Here is a 20,887-nt window from a genome sequence, read left to right on the forward strand (position 1 = left end):
CTTTTCCTTTCCAGAGAGTGCCAGGGGAAGGAAAACTCCCTAAATGTGTCCCAGTTCAGGGCTATGGTAAAAGAAAGCTCCAAATGGAGCAAAAACTTCATTCTGTGCTGTGTTACATTAAACTCTTTGTGCTAAAGTAACTGAAGAAGTTTGGTAGACAAGTTTTACCAGGCATTTCTTTTTTAAAAGTGTATGTGTATGTGTTTGGGCAAGTGCATGTGAAAGTCTTACATCCAAGTCTTTAGTAATTTACATTTCAGCTTCATGCACATATACATAAACACAATAATATACATACTTTCTAACAATCTTCTAATAAGAAAGATAAGACCCAAATGTCATTAACAATGCTTTACCTTAAGAATAGTGAATCTTATAAATTGCCTCCCAAAAGAATTTTACTATACATTTCTTTAAAAAAAAATCCCCAACACTTCAACCTCCCCTCCCCACTATCCTGCCTAAACTCATTGACTGGAAATAGTACATAGGCCCATCCTCATTTCTCTTTCTTTTTAAAAAAGTACACTCAAATGTAGCCATTGTCCTCCTTGTCTTCCCCTTCTCATTTCACAATAAAGCTGTTTTTTTTTTCTCTTTAAGGCCAATATTTCTGTTTCCAAAGAGGGATTAGAAAGAATGAATTCTATTAATGAATTACATACATGGAATGTTGACTTGGTTCAGGATAATTTTATTTGTAAATAAGTGGTTTCCTGCTTATTATGAACTTTACACTGAAAAGCTATGAAGCCTAGAAACATTGTAACAGGAAAGCTTCCATCTCACACCTGATCTCCCCAAAGCTCTTTAATATTCTCATCTCTCTCTCCAGTGAAAATAGGTAATATTACAACATCTAGTTACAAAAATTTACTTTCATAACCACCTAGGTTAACCAGTAGACATGTTTTTTTTTTCTGGGTTACACTTTTGCTTAAATTAGGACATACTTTCAGTTGCCGCTGAGGTATCAGGATCTCTGCAAGATTCCAACTTTTAAGCTATTTTTTAATTAAAGGATGAAAACAGCTTGAAGTTGGGATCTTTTAAACATGCAGAAAAAATGATTGTTGTGTAAGTGCGTGATTGTAGCACAGCCATCTATCTCCTAGCTTTTGCTTATTTGCTCCAGCTCCGCTCTGCTCTGATATCCATCTCATTATCACTGCAGAAAGCAGGGAGCTAAGATCTTGGGTGGTGTTGGACTTTATCGGTTCTAGTCCTCACATAGTGACAGCTACTCCCTCCTCTGCCTTTCTTATTTAAATGTTCGCTACAAGCTTTTATTTTAAACCTAGTGGAAATAGAGTCTAAGGGAGAGAAACTCTTTCCTTATGCGCGCGCGCACGCGCACACACGCGTACATAGAACCTCGGGCGCGCACCAGTACATTTAAGAAACTGCCTTGTACCCAGTTGAATTCTACAACAGAGGGCTATCTCCCAGCATTTCATTGAAACTTTCCTTCACTCCAAATTCCCCCAAATAGTACCACCTTTCTAAACAACTTTCACTTCTCTTGTTTCTTAACAATCATCATATCTCTATTGCAATTAACTTGTATTCCATCGTTGCTTTTAAACTTCCCTCAACCTAAGTATTCCACTCCTAAATAAGTACTGAAGAACAAGGCTAAAAAAAAAGGTATTTGTTTCTATTGACCAGAGTCTCTAGATTTTACATAAGACTTTCGGGGAAAGGGACCACTGAGGCTGTGGCTACGGTAATTCTTTCGATTTAGAAGCTCCTCTCTGGTGGAATCTGAACCAGAAGGGGACGTTTGGAGTCTGGGAGGGAGCAGAGAAAGCGAGACATCAGCCCCATGCAGCCTCAAAACCACAGCACAAATACCCACCACTGCTCGGTAATGGAAATTCAACAAAAGTTGATTTGAACTCAGTAAGGTTAGAATACCCTTCTCTCTACAACCACCATTGTCAGGGCCTTTCAAGTATTCGACAGCACCTTCTTTACTCCCACGGACTTGTCTCCAACTTAACTTTAACAACTTTCTCTTCTCTTGTAGCTGGCTTACTCCAGTAGTCACTACTTTTCTCTTAGTTTAACTCCACTGTAGTTTAATCTCTGTGGCTCCCAGTGCACTGATATTTTTAGATCGGATAGAGATAGGGCATAGGAGAAGAAAGAGGCAAAAACTCTGTGTTTCAAAAGGTTTCGGTTTACAGCTATCAGTAACATCGACAGACAGCTCCATTAAAAAAAAAGAGAGAGAGTTTTCTACTGCTTTTGAAAAGCCGTTATTTTTTACATCGCTTTTAGGAAGATCGATTAACAAAACATCACATTTCAAGCCATTCTGATCTGTAATTAAATGGAGGAGACGGGTTGTATTCTCCTATGGCTTTAACAGAAGTTGCAGTGATCCAAAGTCAGGTTGCTGTGTCAGAGTGGCATTTTTATTAATGAGAATACAAAAAGCTTGCATATTCTTAGCCCTGCTTGAATTTAGTTGCTAAGCAACCGGTGTATGGTAATTCATCCGCGAAATTTAAATCTTTGAGAAAGGATCGTGCGTTTTGCTGAATGGTCGCCACGAGGAAAACAACTTGTGGGATCCGCAGCAGCTGCCACTGGTGAGCGCACAGGCTGGCTGCGGTGAAGGGCCTGAACAGGAGGCTCCTTCTCTCCCTACAGGTCTCCTATTGCCCACGAGCAAAAAGCAGGTTAGAGACTGCCGGCCAGCCGGCAATAACAACAGTGGAGATAACAATATCAATAATAAACAGAAACTTGCCACCTACTAGCACTCAGTTGCTTTTCTTACACACACTTTTATTCAACGCTTCCCCCCTACAACTTTGTTTATTAAAGTATCTCCTATTCTACCTGAATCATACCCCCCACACCTGAAAACACCTACATCCTTAAACTTCTCGAGACTTGATTCACTCTATATTCTCACTCTTTAAATCCTAATCTCCCTTCCCCGTTTTCAAACAAATAAAAATACCAGGCACACCCACTCACTCACTATTTTGCCATTAGTATGATCTGTTAGCTGTGCTCACAGACCCATCTGAGGTCACTTCCAGAGTTGATTTTTTTCCTTTAGGAAAACCGGACTCATAAACGAAATCAAGTCACACAAGTCTGCCAGAAAGACCAGTGCCCTGAAGCTGAAACAGTTACATCATATGTCCATGCTTTCCACATTCACGCTCATATTTTAAGATACAGGAACAAGCACGGATGTTAAACCCAGAATGAAAAAGAATAACCTAATTAATAGGTCATGATCTGATCTAATAAAATCAAAGTCTTTGATTAAATAGTTCCCGTCCCACTGACTCTCCCCATCAGCTCCCTCTTCCCACCCACCCCCCCCATGTCCTTCAACTTCCCTCTGTATTTCCTTCTCCGGGGTAAAGTAAGTGAAAGAGTAAAACACTGAACCTACTGATTTCCTTATGGAAGTCAAGGTCAAGCTTTCCGTGCAGCACTGGCAATCACACAGTCACGTGAGTGACCTCCAGATGAGCAACTCTAAGGAGCTGGGATAAGCAAGTGTCCCACAAGCACAAAGTTAAAGCTAGGTAGTTAAGACCAGCAACCATTTTTATCCTACCAGCCTTTCTGCCCTCTTTATAGCTTGCTTATCATGGAAATAACTGGATGGGAAGAAAGGGATTCTATTCTTCCGAATCCATGCTGAATGTCCTTTTTTTTTTCTTGTTGGTGCTCTGCTTTATCCCCTTCAAAAGAGAGAAAGCCAGACTCATAACATCTTGCTTTGAAGGTCCCATTCGATACCCCAATCCCTCAGCTCTCTCTATTTCTGTCTTCCCTCTTTAAGACAGAATATAGTCAAGAATTTCTAAATAAAATAAAAAATCATACGGTTTTTCCACCAGTACATTGCATCTGTTTTCTTCTTTCTAACGCTCAGCTACATTCCACAAAATAAGAGAATTCGCTAAGAATTTCTGTCTTCTTGCCTGTTTAGGGGGTGGGGGGTGGGGAAGGTCTGGGTCCTAAATAATTAATTTCAATTCTATATCCATTGCCAATATGGATGCCAGGGCATCCATTTTAGAGTTAAATTAATTACCCCAGAACTTGGACAAACTCAACTCCATGGGGAAAGAATGTTTTTCTCCTACAATTTAATTCCGAAGGCTACAATCTATTGATGAATCTCATTCTGTTTACCATACAAACTGGTGCAAGTATATCTATCTCTTAAAATGTATTTTGCATAAGTATATAAAAGTGTCATTTTTGCTTTAACTTGAAGAGGTTGAAAATTTATTACAAAAATAAAACGAATAAATACAACAATATATTGTTGTTTTCAACAGGATAAATATTTTACAAATATATAATTTAAAAAACAAATTTAATTGTTAAAATTATTTAAAATATTACACTTATTGATAAAACTATCAATAGTATATACTGCATTTCATATCAGAACCAATTATTCTCTGAACGTTCCATTGAAAACCATTCATACAGAACAAGTCATGAACATTGCCATATGCAAACACCAGATACTACAGGAAAGCATAAGAAAGCTCTAAAGGTCAATTAGGAATGGTTATATTTGGAAACAAGTAGATCTGTGCTAAATCTAAAAAGAAAATTAGGTAGATCAACAACAGTGAGGTGACTATTTTAAATACACCTTGAAATGATTTCCCATATAGACTTGTGGAGAAAGAATGGGTGGTCAGTGAGAGAACTGAGGCTTAGAAACAAAAAAACTGTAAACTAAATAATCACATCTTGGGATTACCCAGACTGTTTAAATATAACTTTGTTAAGCATTTGGTTTTCCTTTAGGCTAGGTAGGGAAAGGGGGTGGGGTGGGGACAAAAATGGTGGAAAAAAATGGAGATTCATTTGCTAAGCACAAGAGACACTGGTGGTGTAAATGAACACAATGCTTAAATTCATTAAAAGATCTGGTGATATATAACAATATTTTCATATTTACATGTGTAACAATATAACCCTTAGAATAAACCTCTGCATTATAGCTATCCATCACTTTGTTATCCATGTGCTTGCAACCCTGAAGTTTCCAAATACATTCAAAGGATTATTTAATAATAACAATAATGTTGTTGTTGTTATTATTATTATTAGGGGACAAAATGACCTTACTGACTATGCAAAATAATTTCACAAATGGGAACATTTTTGCCAGCCTTTCAAACTTAAGGTTATTCTGCTACTCTAAAACCAGCTCTTCTTTCACAGAGACCGGCAAAGGTTGCCTTTTAATAGAAAACAGTGTGAAACCTAATGTTAGCCTTTGTTGTCATCCAAATCCAGTAACCAAATACCTCCAAGAAATTTAAATAGACCTGTTCCTTGTCTAATCAGCCACTACTCTTCCTGTGTGAAAAACAGGATTCCACTTCACGTGTTAATAGTATCTACCACATAAACACAAACCCACCCAACCCTTCGCCTCCAAATTAGACGGCCATTCTTTGAATCCCCTGAAGACGATAACACTGATGTAGTCCTTCTCCTCCTCCCCTCTATTCCCATCCCTTTCCAGGTTATAAAATTTCTGGACAGCTATTATTCAGCAAAAAAAAAAAAAGAAAGAAAGATAAGAACAGAGTAAAATAATTAAAATTATGGCTCTTTCATCTAATACCCTTCTCTTTTTTCTTTTAGATTATGGTCTTTTCCAAATTTCAATAATCCAAATGATTCTGATTTTTAGTTGGGGATGGTGTTTAAAAATAAAGCATGCTAATACAAAGCTATCAAGTTGGCCTTGATTTATGAAATGACACCAGACCTATTCAAAAGGAACAACTTTTTCTTGTTTCCCTAACTATTTTCTCAGTTTTTGATCCTAAGTTTCAAACAGAGAAAGGGGAAAGGAGGAGGGAGAGACAGAGAGAAAGAGAGGGGGGGAAGCGAAGATGGGGCAAAGATAAAGGAGTGACAGAAGACAAAGTGAGGGGGGTGAAAATCAGTCTATAAAATACTTAAGAATTATATCACACAAAGTATTTTTTGAAAATTACATCGATGGGGGTTTTGACTCTGGATACTTTAGCTTATCTGGTTCTTAAAACCTTAAATATTAAAAATTTTCATTTTCACACATCTGTAAATATTAATAAATTCAGTTGATAAGTATGACAACCCTTTCTGCTGTAGCTAAAGGCATGTTTGACAAACTGATGTACCCCATTGCATTATGAAGATTTAGAAACTGCTGAGGATGAAGAAAACATTGGAGCACTTAACACTGAGTACCAAGAGCTTGAGACAACAATTACACAGAATGCTGCTAGAATTCTGGGAGTATATTGTTCTATTAGAATATTAAAATTATAAAGATAAATGCAATTATCATTCAGATGTTACATTGTATAAAATCATTTATAGAATTAAAAAAACAACCATCCTCCATAGTTTTAGTTTTGAGAAAAGAGGCCAAGCAGAGAAATATAGAAAGGAGGGATGGAAAGGAGAGGGAAGAAGCTAAACTTTTTGGAGCCATTGGCATGAACCGTTAATGATCACTTGGTAGGTTTAGTGAGGCACTGTAGTCTTAAGTTAAAAGAATACAGGTATGTCCAAGAAGAGGGTTACTTACTTAGTTGGATTATTCCACTATGCCTACTTTAAAAAAAAAACTCACTGAAACTAGCAAGAGGAATATTAGGAAGCTTATGAAGTTACCAGGAGTGAATGCTACCTAAAAAGCTTACAGCATGAATAAGTCTTTTCTTTTGCATTTCCAAAAACCTTAAGTGGCTTAGGTTATAGTTCATTAGTTCTATCACTTAAGGATTTTCATTGTCTAAAAATATTTTAAGAAGACTTTTTTTCGACACAGTGTTTACGCATCAGACACAGACTATTTCATTCTAACAAATTTATTTTCTCAATCAGCTCTTACGGAATCACTACTCAAATTAAATTACAATCAAATTATCACATCAAAAGATACCCTTATTACCTAACAACTGTCCATATTTTCATTTCATTTTTGATTTGTGCTCGTCTGAAAAAAACACGTAATACAAGATCTGGGGAAAAATAAATTACCGTTTTGCAGCAGTTCATAGGTATTCTGAATAAAATATTAAAAGAAGTCATTTAATGAAAATATAAAGCAAATATTTTTAGATCAACAACGGATCTAACAATTCTATATTGCCGTCTTTTGAAAAGTCTGTTTATTAAAACCTACCAAAAACACTGCTTGGAAATGGCAGTATTATATAATCACATCCACAGCACCCATTCAATCAAAGTTGGCAACGGATTTAGGAGAGGAGAAGTTCAGATAAGTGCAGCTGCAGATATTCAGTCTTTCTAAATCCCTTTATCTGAATCAGTCCAGAAATAAAAAATAAAAATATTAATAAAAAAAATATTAGAGGTGGATTTTTTTTGAATCTTCCACGTTGAGTGGCAGCCGTCAAAACCACGACTCTGACAGGCTTGACTTATTTCCCATTTCTCTCGCTGTTGCCCTTGATTCATGCAAAGTCCTCCTAGAACTCCGAACTTTCATGGACTGGGAGTCTCCTCTCCCCACCCCCCTTCCGATGTTTGTCCCTTTCCCCCCCTCCCCCACCCATCCTTTTTTTTGGGGGGTCAACTTTAAGGGTGTTCTTTCTTTTTTTTACTTCAGTTATTCAGTCTGCTTATTTTAGTGCTGTGTGCATATTTCCTTTTCTGAAGTGAATTGATATTTTTCATCTCAGAGCAGATGTCTGCTTGCCCCAGAATTATATGAATATGACCAAAAAAAAAAAGCCCAGGGTCCTGTAATGCAGGAAGGTACCCTCTGATGCCTTTACTTCTTCCTTTCTGGACTGTTCCCATGAAAGAAAGAAAGAAAAAAGTTTCCGTGAATCACATTAGACAGCTCTTTGGAGGGAGAGTAAAGGTAGGGAAGGGGCATTTTTTTTTTCTCTAAACGAGAGAAGGAGAGAAGTGTCGAGGTGGATGCTGTCTCGTCCACCGCTCCGACCGGGGATAATTTAGAGGGAAACCCCACATCTGTAGTTCTGGCGCAGCATCTCCACACCCCTATTTAAAATAATAATAATAATAATAATAATAAAAGAAAAACCACCACAGTGTCTAAATGCGATCGCTTTGATGGCTCCCTCTTTTTTTTTTCCTCCGACCATTTTTTCACTATTCATATATGTATGTCTATATACATATATAAAGCAGTCTATTTTATTAAGCTTCTTGTTTCCTTTGCCCCCATTTCCTTTGATTTTGGCGTTTTTCTCCTCCGTCCTCTTGTCTTTTTTTTTTCCCCCTGTTTTTACAAAAGTATGTGCAGTGGGTAGGTGCAGGAGGAGGAGGAGGCGGGGGGCGAGAGGGGGGTGGCTGCGTTCTCCTCTGTGGCTGCGGTAGCGGCGGCGGTGGCGGCTGGCTGCGGAGGCGGCTGCGGTGGCTGCGGTGGCGGCGGCGGCTGCGGTAGCGGCGGCGGTGGCGGGGCCGCCCTCTCCTCCTCCTCCTCCTCCTTCTCCTCCTCCTCCTCCTCCTCCTCCTCCTCCTCCTCCTCCTCCTCCTTCTCCTCTTCCTCCTCCTCTCCCTCTCGGCTCTCCCCGCGCTCACTGCACGCCGGCCTGCAGTCCGTGGTGCGGGGGCGGCGTGTCCGCGTTGACGCTGCCCACCTGCGAGTAGACATCGTCGGGCGCCTGCGGCTGGATGCCGGGCGGCGTCATGCGCTTCTCCTTCTGCCGCCGGTTGCAGAACCAGACGCGCACCACCTCCTTCTCCAGCTGCAGGCTGTCGGCCAGGTTGGTGATCTCCTGCGCCGAGGGCTTGGGGCACTTGAGGAAGTGGCTCTCCAGGGCGCCCTTGACGCTGACCTCGATGGAGGTGCGCTTCTTGCGCTTGCGGCCCTGCGCCGCGATCTTGTCGATGCTGGTGGGGCTGCCGGTGGACGAGTCGGCCTCCTCCAGCCACTTGTTCAGCAGCGGCTTCAGCTTGCACATGTTCTTGAAGCTCAGCTGCAGGGCCTCGAAGCGGCAGATGGTGGTCTGCGAGAAGACGTTGCCGTACAGGGTGCCCAGCGCCAGCCCCACGTCGGCCTGCGTGAAGCCCAGCTTGATGCGCCGCTGCTTGAACTGCTTGGCGAACTGCTCCAGGTCGTCCGAGGTCGGCGTGTCCTCGTCCGAGTGCGGCTCGTGGCTGTTGAGCCCGCCGCCGCCGCCGCCGCCGCCGCCGCCGTGGTGCGGGGGTCCCTGCGGGTGGTGCGGGTGCGGCGCGTGCGGCGCGTGCGGGTGGTGGTGGTGGTGGTGGTGGTGCTCGGCCAGCTCCGGCGTGTCCCCGCGCACCAGCCCCGGGTGCACCAGGCCCTGGCCGCCGCCGCCCCCGCCGCCGCCGCCGCCGCCCCCGCCGCCGCCGCCGCCGCCGCCTCCGGGCCCCGGGGGGGCGCTCAGCATCCCGTTCACCGTGAAGCCCCCCGGCTGCGAGTAGAGCAGGGACTGCGGCGGCGGCGGCTGCTGGCCCCCGGCCATGGACGGGAGGTGCGCGGCGGCGGCGGCGGCGGCGGCAGCGGCGGCGGCGGCGGCGGCGGCGGCGCCCCAGCCGCCCGGGTGGGCCTGGTGGGGGGGCGGCGGCGGCGGCGGCGGCGGCGGCCCCAGGTGCGGCGGCCCGCGGTGGTGCAGCGCCGCGCCCGAGTGCAGGTCGTCGCGCCCGGCGCCGCCCTTCACGTCGGGGCCCTGTGGGGGCGGCGGCGGCGGCGGCGGCGGCGGCGGCTGCTGGGGGCTGCCCGCCATGCCCACGGCGCTGCCCGCCCAGGGCGAGCCCGCTTCCACGGCGGCGGCGGCGGCGGCGGCGGCGGCGGCGGCGGCGTGGGGCAGGGCCGTGACCCACTGGTGAGCGTGGCTCAGCATGTGGCCGCCGTTGCTGGCGGCCATGGCCCCCGGCATGAAGTCGCTCTGGACCATCTTGACGGAGGCCGGGTCCCCGCGGTAGCCGCCCGAGGTCACGGCGGCGCTCCCGGGCTGCATGCCCCCGCCGCCGCCCCCCGCCGCCGCCGCCGCCGCCGCCGCCGCCGCCCGCCGCGTCCGAGTGCACGATGGAGCCGGCCGCCAGCAGGCCGCTCCCGGGGAGGTACGGGTTAGAAGCCGCCGTGGCCATGCCGCTCCGCTCCCGCCACCCCACCGCCGCCACCACCGCCGCCGCCGCAGCAGCAGCAGCCGCGGCCGCAGCCGCCGCCGCAGCCGCCGCCGCCGCCGCAGCCGCCGCCGCCGCCGCCGCAGCCGCAGCCGCCGCCGCCGCCGCCGCCGCAGCCGCAGCCGCCGCCGCCGCCGCCGCCGCCGGGCCCCCTCCTCTCCTCCGCCCTCCTCCTCCTCCTCCTCCTCCGCCTCCCCCCCCCTCCTCCCCCTCCCCCGCCCCGGGCCCCCGCCGGCCCCGCCGCCTTCTCCTCCTCCTCCTCCTCCTCCTCCTCCTCCTCCTCCTCCTCCTCCGCCTCCGCCGCAGCCGCCCCCGGCTGCAGCTGCAACGCCGATCCGCAGGGTGCGGGGGTCGCCGCCGGGCCTTGGTCAACAGCAGCAGCAGCAGCAACAGAAACAGCGCCCCGGGGAGAGGGGCTCGGCTATCTGGGCGCACTCCCGGCCCTCCTTCGGGGATGGTCGTGCTTCTCCCCCCACCCCCCCAAGCCTCGCCAGCGCCAGCTGGAGTGTCGTCTCGGGGAGGGGGGCCCGACGTCGGTCCTGGACTTTTAAGCGCGGGCTCCCTCTCGCCCTCTCTTTTTCCCTTTCCAGGGGGGTGAGGGTGGACTCTGCCCCGGGCTCCGGTGGTCTCAGTTCACCTGTTAAATGCCGGCTCCGAAGGGAACAACAAAGGAAAAAAAAAGGGTTTTTCTTCTCTTCCTCAAAAAAAAAAAATCAGATAGAGGTATCATCTCAACGAACCACCCTTCTTCTTTCACTCGTCCACTTTTTCCCTCTTTTTTTTCCCCCTCTAGGAGCTCATTTCACTTCTTTTTCTCTTATAGTAAAACTTTTTGTTTTTTTAAAAAAAATTCCTTTAAGGCGTGAGGATGATGCTGTTGGTTGCTGGTGGTTCAGGGTAAGGGGAGGGTGACTCCTGGTCTCCCCTTCTTGTTCTCTCTCTCCCTCTCTTTTTCCTCCTCTTTACAAGTTTTGCTGCTGTCCTACGAAAACTTCCTGCGATGATGCATTTCTCCAAAGTTGCTATTGCTGGAATACTTTGTTGCCTCTGAAACAAGCGTCCTTTTTCATCCTCCTCGCAACAGTCACAGTCTGGTGAGACATCTTTCCTTTTGGGCAGAAATTAGGAAACAAATGTAACAAGAAAAAAAATGAAAAGGAGAAAAAAAAGAGGTTGAATCGTTCTGTTACCTTGTTGATGATGGGCTGGTTTGGTGTTTTATTTTTTATCCCAGCAGTTGTCTGCAGAATGAGGAGGAAGAGTGCATTGGTAGAGGTGGAGGTGTGTGTGTGCATATAGGGTATCCTTGATACACAATAACTCCAGTGGGGAAGTTGTTGCAGGGCTTGCTGAGTACACTGGTGGTGGTTGGTGGTGGTAGTGGTGCTGGAGAGGAGTTGTAGCAGCAGCTCTGCGCCCTCTCTTGCTCTCTTTCCTCTTTCCTCTTCTCTTGCTCTCTCTCTCTCTCTCTCTCTCTCTCCCTTTCTCTCTCTTCCTTTCTCTCTCTCTCTCTTCACTCTCTTTCTCCCCCCTCACACTCTTTCTCTCTCTCTCTCCGATCTGACAGTTCTCCCTCAGTCCCTCCCTCACAGAGCAGGGACTGTCGAATGTTTACCCTCCGCCGAGAGCGCGCACCCACCACCACACTTTCCCAAATACAAGGAAGTCGAACGCAAGAGCCCCCGCTGATTGGCTACCCGCTGTGTGATTGACAACCCTAGAATGACTGGCTCAAGACGCGCGGCCCCCCTTCCGGCCGTTCCGATTGGTTGCTTTTTAATTTAGGCAAAGTGTCGTAGAAGCTGGAAATCTGTCGTTCTCCCACCCTTCTCCCTCCTTCTCCCCTCTTTCTCCTCCCTTCCCCTGAAGCTCCCTCCTCCCCCGCCCCCCGGCCCGGTCCTTAACTCTTAGTGCCCAGCAAATACATTTGAATTTCCTAAACGTGAGAACCGAAAAAATGGATCCGGAGAGAGTGGAAAGGAGGGAAGGAGGGAACAGGGAACGAAAAGGAGTGAGAACTCGGAGGAAGGAGCAGAGAAAATAGGTGGGGGAAAATAAATGATAAAAAAAATAATCACCCCCCCCCCCCCCCCAATCTAATAATCCGTTCTGTCTGCGCACCGTTCCGGCGATTTGTAAAACGCGCCGCTTGGGATGCACTTTCTAAATAGATAATACCTATACAGAGAGGTGTCCTCGGCTGTTTCAAACTTTTGCCATCCCTTCTCCAAGCCCCTACCCTTTCCCTCTTTTCTGGCTGGAGTGCTTGCTTTCCCGAAAGCATTGGTCAAGGCATGTCTCCTCCCTGATCAAAACATTGCAACTTTCCGCAATCCTCTTCACAACAGTCTGCGACCCCCTTTGTTTTAATTCTCCGTTGCCATCGACGTGGGAAATCTCCTACTCGGTAGTAGTATTGTGCCCGCATGTGTAAGGGAGAAACATATACAGCTCTCTGTCTGTCTCTGTCTCTGTCTCTGTCTCTGTCTCTCTCTGTCTCTCTGTCTCTCTGTCTCTCTGTCTCTCTCTCTCTCTCTCTCTCTCTCTCTCTCTTTCTCCTTCTCTCTCTCTCCCCCCCTCCTCTTTTTCTCCTTCCCATCTTCACGCCTCCATCTCTCTTCTTTTTTCCTTCATCCTTCCTCTGGAATGGGAGCGAGTGTTTTAACTCTTGCAACTTGGAGGGTTAGTGTCTGTATTTGAAAACCAAATCCGCCCAACCTTTCTCCAGGTACCGGTAATAAGTGCATCAAGCCCGAATGGCCTTCAGACATTTCCAACCCAACGGAGATGGAGCCAAAAAAGCAGGAATCAATTGTCCTGCTTTCTACTTTGTGGCGGGTATATATTTTTTAATTTGGGGTTATTATGATTATTAGTAGCATTAATAATAGTCCACCCCCCCACACACACCCAGTTTTACATGTGGTTGGAGTTGGAGGGGGTGTGTATAAGTGAATGGTTGAATCTGATGTTTTATTATTTCCAAGTCTGACTGAAAGAGTTAAGGGGGACGGGAGGGGGAGTGCGTGGAGGAGGAGGGAGAAAAAGAGAAGAGAGGGTGAGATGCGACCAAGCGGAAACGCTGCACAGAGGCAACCTCAGCGAACCAAGAAAAAAGAGAAAGTGGCAACCAAAACAAGGGCAAATTGAACACTCCTCGGGGATTTCCAAAGAAATAACACAACTCGGACATACACTGAATGTATCTTTGCTAATGATTGTATATATAGGGTGCATCCTATATACCTAGGACATCATAGAATGTGTTTACAGACTTGCATACAGAATGCATAGATGCATAATACTGGCAGATTAAAATGTGCTATGTATTCCTGGAGACCTATCTGCTCCTTTGCAGGCAAGTATGCACAGTATGTGCATGTGTTGCTTGGAGGTAGGTAGAAATTCACATGTGTATTCCTGTTAAATGTGAACCATAGTGCCCTTCTCCCAGTTAATAATTTCACTGTAGAATACAGTGAGGTGGACTCAGTTTATGGCACAAGTTACATCTCAACTCCAAGTGTGCACTAGCATATGCGTGATTTGAAGATTAACTGTAGACGGGTAGAATTGAGTCCAGCTCCAGATCGTAGGGTGAAAGATACTATCTTAGGTAGGTTTAGCTAAACCATGAATGTGAAGTACACAGATCTGAAGGGTATTGGTAACTAACGTCTAAACATAACGATTTTTTTTGTTCCCTGTCGTCCTGCAAAGGTTTCTTTTATACGTGTGTATGTATGTCTATATGAAAGATCTAACACAGATTTCATTGAATAAATCTGAGATCTCCAGGTGCAGACGTTTGAATAAGTCAGTGCCAGAACCCCATGTTTTCCTTTCCAGCCGATTTTGCTTGGATCAGGCTCAAAAACCGAGTGAGTCTCGTGGTTTTGTTTACACTGAATGGGGAGGATAGGAACGGTGCCATGGGGCCGCCTTTCATTAATATACAGTGAGGATTTTGTCTAAATTACTGCTATGAATTTCACAGTACACGCTTTCAAAAGCCGTCTCAGGTGGCCTGATGAAACGTGATAGTGCCTCGGCAAACAGATCTACTTTCTTTTTCTTTTTTTCTTTAAAGGAGGGTGTGTGTATGGGGAGGGGGTGACCCTAAAAATGCTGTGCTCTTAGATAACAGAAATATACGAAGTTAGAATTTTCCCTTCTTATCCCTTTCTTTTTACTTACTTCCTAACTCTTCCCCCCCCCCATACACCCTACCCCCCACCCCACCCACCCCCTCCCTTTGAGGAGTGTGATTGTTTTGTCTGGAAAAAAATCCAAAGTATATAACAAGGGGAGAACAGTTAGTGCTGATTTTCATTTGCATAAATTTTCATATATTTTGGTGAAAATAATAGACTAGTGGAGAGCTAGGCTTAGTGGAGTCAGTGTAAAGGAAAGTCTTAGGATGGATGGTTTCGTTGGAGTTCAGAACATGCTGTTTTTCCCTGTCACCTTATTAAAACCTAAAATAAAGCTACTTAAAATTTCTATTCTGGAAGTTTGCTAGGTAAGTGTTTTTAATTTCCTTCTATTTTAATTACTTTATTTCCTTTATGAGTCTTTGGAAATTATTTTCATTGCTTAGGAGAAGACCGAGCGCTTTGGCAGTTGTTTGGAAGGCAAGTGGGCCTAGTCTGTGCATGTATGTGTGTGGGACACAACCTTTGTGAAATATTATATAAAATGGTTGGATTCATTCCAAAGTTCAAGGCAGAAAGGACCCTTTTCTGTTAGAAAGTCTATGGATGACTATAGTACTTTACTTCTCTGACCACTATTATGATTTTTTTGAGGAAGGCCCCAGAAAAATAGTAGAAATTTCAAAGTGTATGGGAAATTTTAAATATTTCTTATTTTCAATTTTTTTCCTGGAAAATCCCTCTTATTAATGTCTGTATGTGTGTGTGTGTGTGTGTGTGCGTGGGGGGGGGGGGAATCACAGCTTTAGCCAGCTTTGGGGTGGTAAACTACAATAGTGTGACCAAGCTAGAAAGCTAGGAGGGGAGGGTTGAACTCCTGCTGAGAGCTGGGGAGTGAAATGAGGCAGTTTAAATCTTGGAGGGGAAGAAAGGTTGGGGGAGGGGAATAGCATGAGAGAAAGAACTAAGAGGGGGGTGCAAAGAAGAGGAAGAGGAGGAGAATACTACAATGCACACATGGGGTTAATACTGTATCTAGGGAATAGACAGTTAAGCACAACATCTACAGTTCTGTAGTGAAAGTCCATCAGAAAGAGTATAATCCATCAAAACTAACCAGGACATCCCTTCATTTTATTCTCAAAGGAGATTGGAGCTTCAGAATTACAAACCAGATTTCACTTTGTTTTTCGTTTTGACAGCCTCTTCTATCTCTCTTTTTCTCCCCCCACCCCCCAGTTTAAATTGAGAGGTGCAGGCTGATAGCTTGAAACTCTTATGGAGTGAAGTTAATTCCATAAATAAGATGCAAGGAAATCAGTATGCCACATGAACCTTTGGCCTGAGTTAAAACAGTCAGAAGGTAATTTTTAGACTTTGTTGGGTCAGTTGTGTTCTTGTATTTTAAGGAATAGGAGTGGGTATCCAGTTGGCAAAGGATCGAGTACTATTTCATTGTCCATTGGGACACAAAGCATATTGCATTTTAATAGAATTAGACACTTCTTCGGAAACAGTCAATGTCCAAATCAATAAAATGGCTTGTAAAAAAAAAGAGGGTTAGAGGATTCAGTTTTAGGAGAGAAGAATTGCTGTTTTTCCCACTTTCTTGTGGACGTGCTCGGCAGTGTCTCTTTTGACTGGGGTTAACTCTGTGTGCTCCATTGGAACAGATGCCGTATAGAGCTGCTCCCTGAAGATCATTTGTTTCCTTGATGGGGAACATTTCTGAGCAGAACATATTGGTTGCCATAGAGAAAGAAATAAAAGGAAGAACACTAGTCACATTAAGCTATATGTTTGTGCACTGGGCTTTAGATAAAAGGACCCTAGTTCAGCCAAAGAGAAGAAGCCAAACCAGAGCTTTCTAGCTCCACTAAAACTAGCTTTATTTTGTTTTGGACTTTTACAGTTGAAACATATAAGCTAATTTTATTGGTTGTCGTTAATTTTATATGACACGGCTTACTGAACAAAATAAACTTTTGAAGTGTTCAGCGGTAGCATTTTTGGCCAGCAGGGGGAGCACTGACTCGCTTAAGGCAGAGCTGAGAAAAATGCAGCGAGTTCAATAGCCAGTCTGCCCCTCTAAACTTGCCAGAGGAAAGACCAAACGCCACTTTTATGCATATTCACTTGGTGGATTGTATACATTGCACAATGTGTGTGTTTTTACAAGAAGCAAGATGGCCCCCAAACCATATTTGTGAAGTGGACCTGAAAGAAATACAGTTTTAAAGCTAATCATTTCATTTTCTCAATAAGGTGCATTTTTTGGTCTAGTTTCTCTAGAGCTAGGGACACAGGGGTTTAGCTTTGAAGACAAGGATAATTTGGTGGGACTCTTTAGTCTGTTATCTGAAAACTATCTTCCAAGCTATGGGTTTTTGAAACTAAAATCCTTAGTAAGGAGCAGTCCAGTACTCAGTAAGTAATTATTGCAGAAATAACCGGATGAATTGTTTGGGTTTTTATACTAGATAGAGAGCTCAAGGAAATACGGGCTAGAGATAGAGCCAAAAGAGGGAAAAAAGGAGTACATTTTACTTTATTTAATATCTAATTGCTATTATAAACCTTGGCACCAGCAATGTTTTATGAGAAAATTATAAATTTTAATTTAAAATAGTTTTCTCCTTGAATAATTTTTTATGGCCTTCCTATTTTTTGATTGGGTATACAGGGCATATTTATCACATTATCCTACGTAACCCGTTTGGGGAAAACTTTAGAAGGGACACAAGCCGCCCCTCTCCTTGACTTTTGGGCTTGAAATGAAAACTACTTCTCTGTGGGACCATTGTAACAGTGTAATAAGAGCTTTCTAAAATACTGAAAGAGAAACCTAAGCCTGTTCTAAGAAAATAGTTAATTTATCTGCAACATTCATCCTCCCTCCCCCGGGAGATATGTAGAGGAAGATTTAGGAAAGGAAATCATGTATGACACTGAGTAAGAAGTCTCCTTCCATGGGTCAATAGTTGAACACACCTGTAAATGTGTGATGGAGCCTGTTAGCACAGGGATACATTAAGTGCAGAACAATAATCTGCCTCTGGAAGGGTGAGAAAAGATAACTCATTCTTTCCAATTGAAATCCAAATTAACCAGGACCAAAATGGGAAAAGTTTTTATTAACTTTTAAACCCTAGATCCGAGACTAGGTTCATTTTAAGGGGCTACATAGTCACATGTCAAAGCAAGATGGTTTGAAATAATGTGAATAATACTAGTAATGGACTAAAAAGTATTTTCATTTAATCATTTTATTTCATAAACTTCCACATGTAATGTCAGGAGGATGATGTCATCTATACCAGCAAAATGAAGTAGAGAACTGAGGTAATTTTCGCTGTAATTTGAGCCCCCCAAATCTGCTTTTGCTTTGACTATGTGAGTATTTCAAATGAAAGCTTTTTGGGAAGATGGGGATCTATCTATCTGTAGACTTGTCTCAGAACTCTGCTACTAGGAACACCCTGACTAACACGATTAAATGAATTTTAAGAAATATTGGATTTTTTTTATATAAGAAAAAGCGGTTTAAAGCCAAGTATTTGAGAAAGTGTTCACAAAGTTGTTGTGTCACATATTTCAAGCATGATTTTCTTTACACAATAACTTGTTTTTGATATATGGTTTATTATTTTAATTTTATTGATATATTTGTGTCTACATTCATATACATATCCAGACACTCACATATATGTTTTGGGATGACTTGGCTATTTCTTTGATACAGGTAGCATTATTTTCTTTTGTCAAGTATACTTAAAGACAGAAGGAACCACTTAAAAAAACCCACTTTACTGTCACTGCCTTTGGTTTTAGAAGTTAAAAATAATCAGAAAATGAGTTCCTCAAGACGCAACAAGTTAAATTAAGAATGATATTTTATGCAGACTATTTTGCAATACTGCAATTATTTGGGGACGGATGATCTATATATGAATTAAAAAGTAAAGTGCTGGGTAAAGCCACAGATTTTAATTTATTGGAGATTGGCAAATCATCTTTGCCAAGTGGTAGTGGTGTTGTTGGGGAGGGGGAAGAAGACCAGAGCCAATGTAGTACCTGCCCCCAATGCAAAGTGGATATTTATTCATTTGCTTCCATTTGAGAATGATAAGGTGCCGGGACACTATTGCAACAGTGAACAGCAATTGCCTGATTAGCATTTACAAATTAAAACGTTAAGCATACTCATGATCCAGACAGAGTGCTCTATGCACAGGGAGTAGAGAGGTTTTTAAAATGGGAACATTTCCATGAAAATTTACCCCTCTCAATCTGGAGATTTATATGGGATAGGTCCATGTGTTCAATGTTTTTGAAGTTTTCAGATGGAGAAATCTATAGAACTTATGACTCCATTGATAGAACTAACTATCTGTTTTTCAGGAAAATTCAGGTATCTTGGACCAATTTATAGACTCAGTTATAAATACAAAGCTATGAGATCTTGCCACTCAAAGTATAATGTTTGTCAGTCTCAATAGTGTTGGAGCTGCTTTTAACTTGACAAAATATTTCAGGTTCCGGAATTTACTTATGGACATAAGTTACTTTGAAAGATTAAAGTGTGCTTTTAAAAAAATCACTACCACCAACATCATTCCATCCTCTTTGAGTCAGTGCACCTGACAAAGTAATTGAAGCTATCACGTATAGGAGTAATATTGTTGACACACTTGTAGGCACATTAGGGGAAGGATACTAATTTTCCTCCCCAAACTTTCATTCACAAAGGTTCATAACTTTTAATAGAGCTTTTTGAATGGAGCCCGTTTATAAAATTCTGATTCAAAATGATACTTAGTCAAGACATAGTGTCAAAAAGAACTTACAGGATCGGTCACTTTTAAAACTGGGGAGCATTGGCGCAGTCGTGATTAGGGGTGATGTTTTTTTCTGAGCTCCTCATCCTAATAGAATTTAATTCCCCCTACCCCAGCCTCCCTAACAACTAACAACAACAAAAGGTCTCTGTATGTGAAATGGCTTTCCTCTTCTATGTTGGTGCCCCGAAGTCTCTTAGTGGATAAGGGAGTAAGTAATTGTGGTACACCAGAAAACAGTTCATGCAGTTTGGCAGTTCTGTTTTTTATTATTAGATTTTTTGACATTTGAACTTGTCTATTGTCTGAGGAGCTGGGTGCAGATTGCATTAGGTCAGGTTTAAAGCTGCTCTTTTTGGCATTTCACACAAACATGCACATGCTGTCGATTTTTTTAAAGTGAATACAGGACTTAACATTTTACTGTCCTCTCCTCTTCTTTCACTTCCCCGCCATTCTATTCTATTCCCCCCCCCCTCCAAATTTGTGCATTCTCCACCTTACAATATATACTTGGGAGACATTTTCATGTTAGTGTAAACTATTGTTTTCCCCTTCTCCAACATAAGTTTTCAAATGTACTTATTGATATTTTGTTCTTTACAGTATTCCATTTTTTTACAAGAGCTCTATAGCACAATTCAACATCCAATTGTCTGATAAATAGGCTTAATAAGATTAAATGATTCAGTTCCCAAGAGCTTAACTAAACTCTGGTAATGACTCTTCCAGTGAAAAGTTACAGGTACCCACATCTTTGATTGTTACCTTTTAAATCAATTCTCTATCTTCTTTTTAAAAGTCCTGGTTGTGTGACTGAAGAAGACTCCCGGACTTTATAAGAGCATTTGATACACTTTCTATCTTAATTTGGCATACTCTTCGGGTACAGAAAGTCTCTACCAGTGCAAATGGTTTGCCACACAAAACTTGGGCTGTGGTCTTTTATTTGATTAACATCTCAAAACAAATAAGCTTTGAAGCTTCATTTAGGATAGTGACAACTCTCAAAATAATCAAAATTTTAAAGGAAGATTAAACTGCCTAACTGTTCATCTCGAGATTCAGTTTGCAATAAGAAAGTGTCATTTGGATTTTTTTACAGATATATATATATATATATATATGTATATATATTTGTGGAGAAGGGTTTCCTGTCCTCTCCCTTATATATCTGGACTAAAACTTGTGCCTTTAGAATTTTAAATGTCACTTTCCTCTGAATTTTCACTCTCGTATCAGTTTCCAGTGGATGTAGTTTTACAAGTTACATTTAATTTCGTTCAGAAACCCTTTGCATGTTTTTGATCTCCCTTCCCTGCTTCCTTTCTTTCTCTCTTCTCTTTTCTTCCTTTCTCTTTACTTCCTTTCACTCTTTTCTTCCTTTTTCCTTCCTTCCTTCCTTCCTTCCTTCCTTCCTTCCTTCCTTCCTTCCTTCCTTCCTTCCTTCTTCCTTCCTTCCTTTCTCACTTTTGACCTTAGTGTCATGCAGAAATGTACATAATTAACATTTTTAGGGGTTGTTCAGTTATTTTTTTTAAGATAAGAAGAAAGGAAAAAGGGTGAGAAAGGGGAAGGTATGAGAAAGAACTAGAAAGACAGTGAAGGGCATGGAGAGAGGGAGGAGGGAGGGAGGGAGGGAGGGAGAGAGAGAGAGAGAGAGAGAGAGAGAGAGAGAGAGAGAGAGAGAGAGAGAGAGAACGCTGAGTCACTGCAATAGGGTCATTGGGTAAACATGAGCGA

General features: G+C 43.4%; 1 protein-coding gene and 1 long non-coding RNA gene across 3 annotated transcripts in view; one reads left to right on the forward strand and one right to left on the reverse strand.

Annotated features, from left to right (window-relative positions):
• Positions 1-8,579: 8,579 nt before the first annotated feature.
• POU3F3 (POU class 3 homeobox 3) lies at positions 8,580-10,116 on the reverse strand. Its single transcript, XM_074192669.1, is given in 2 exon segments — positions 8,580-10,005; positions 10,007-10,116. Coding segments are annotated over 2 exon segments (1,536 nt in total).
• A 4,385-nt stretch (positions 10,117-14,501) lies between these two features.
• LOC141491342 (uncharacterized) overlaps positions 14,502-20,887 on the forward strand; it is a 78,535-nt gene continuing 72,149 nt past the window's right edge. For both annotated transcript variants that reach the window (XR_012469565.1, XR_012469566.1), the window contains exon 1: positions 14,502-14,674. This is a non-coding gene — a long non-coding RNA (uncharacterized LOC141491342). The remainder of the gene's footprint in view (positions 14,675-20,887) is intronic.

Source organism: Macrotis lagotis, chromosome 6 (assembly GCF_037893015.1).
Source record: "Macrotis lagotis isolate mMagLag1 chromosome 6, bilby.v1.9.chrom.fasta, whole genome shotgun sequence".
Lineage (NCBI taxonomy): Eukaryota > Metazoa > Chordata > Mammalia > Peramelemorphia > Peramelidae > Macrotis > Macrotis lagotis.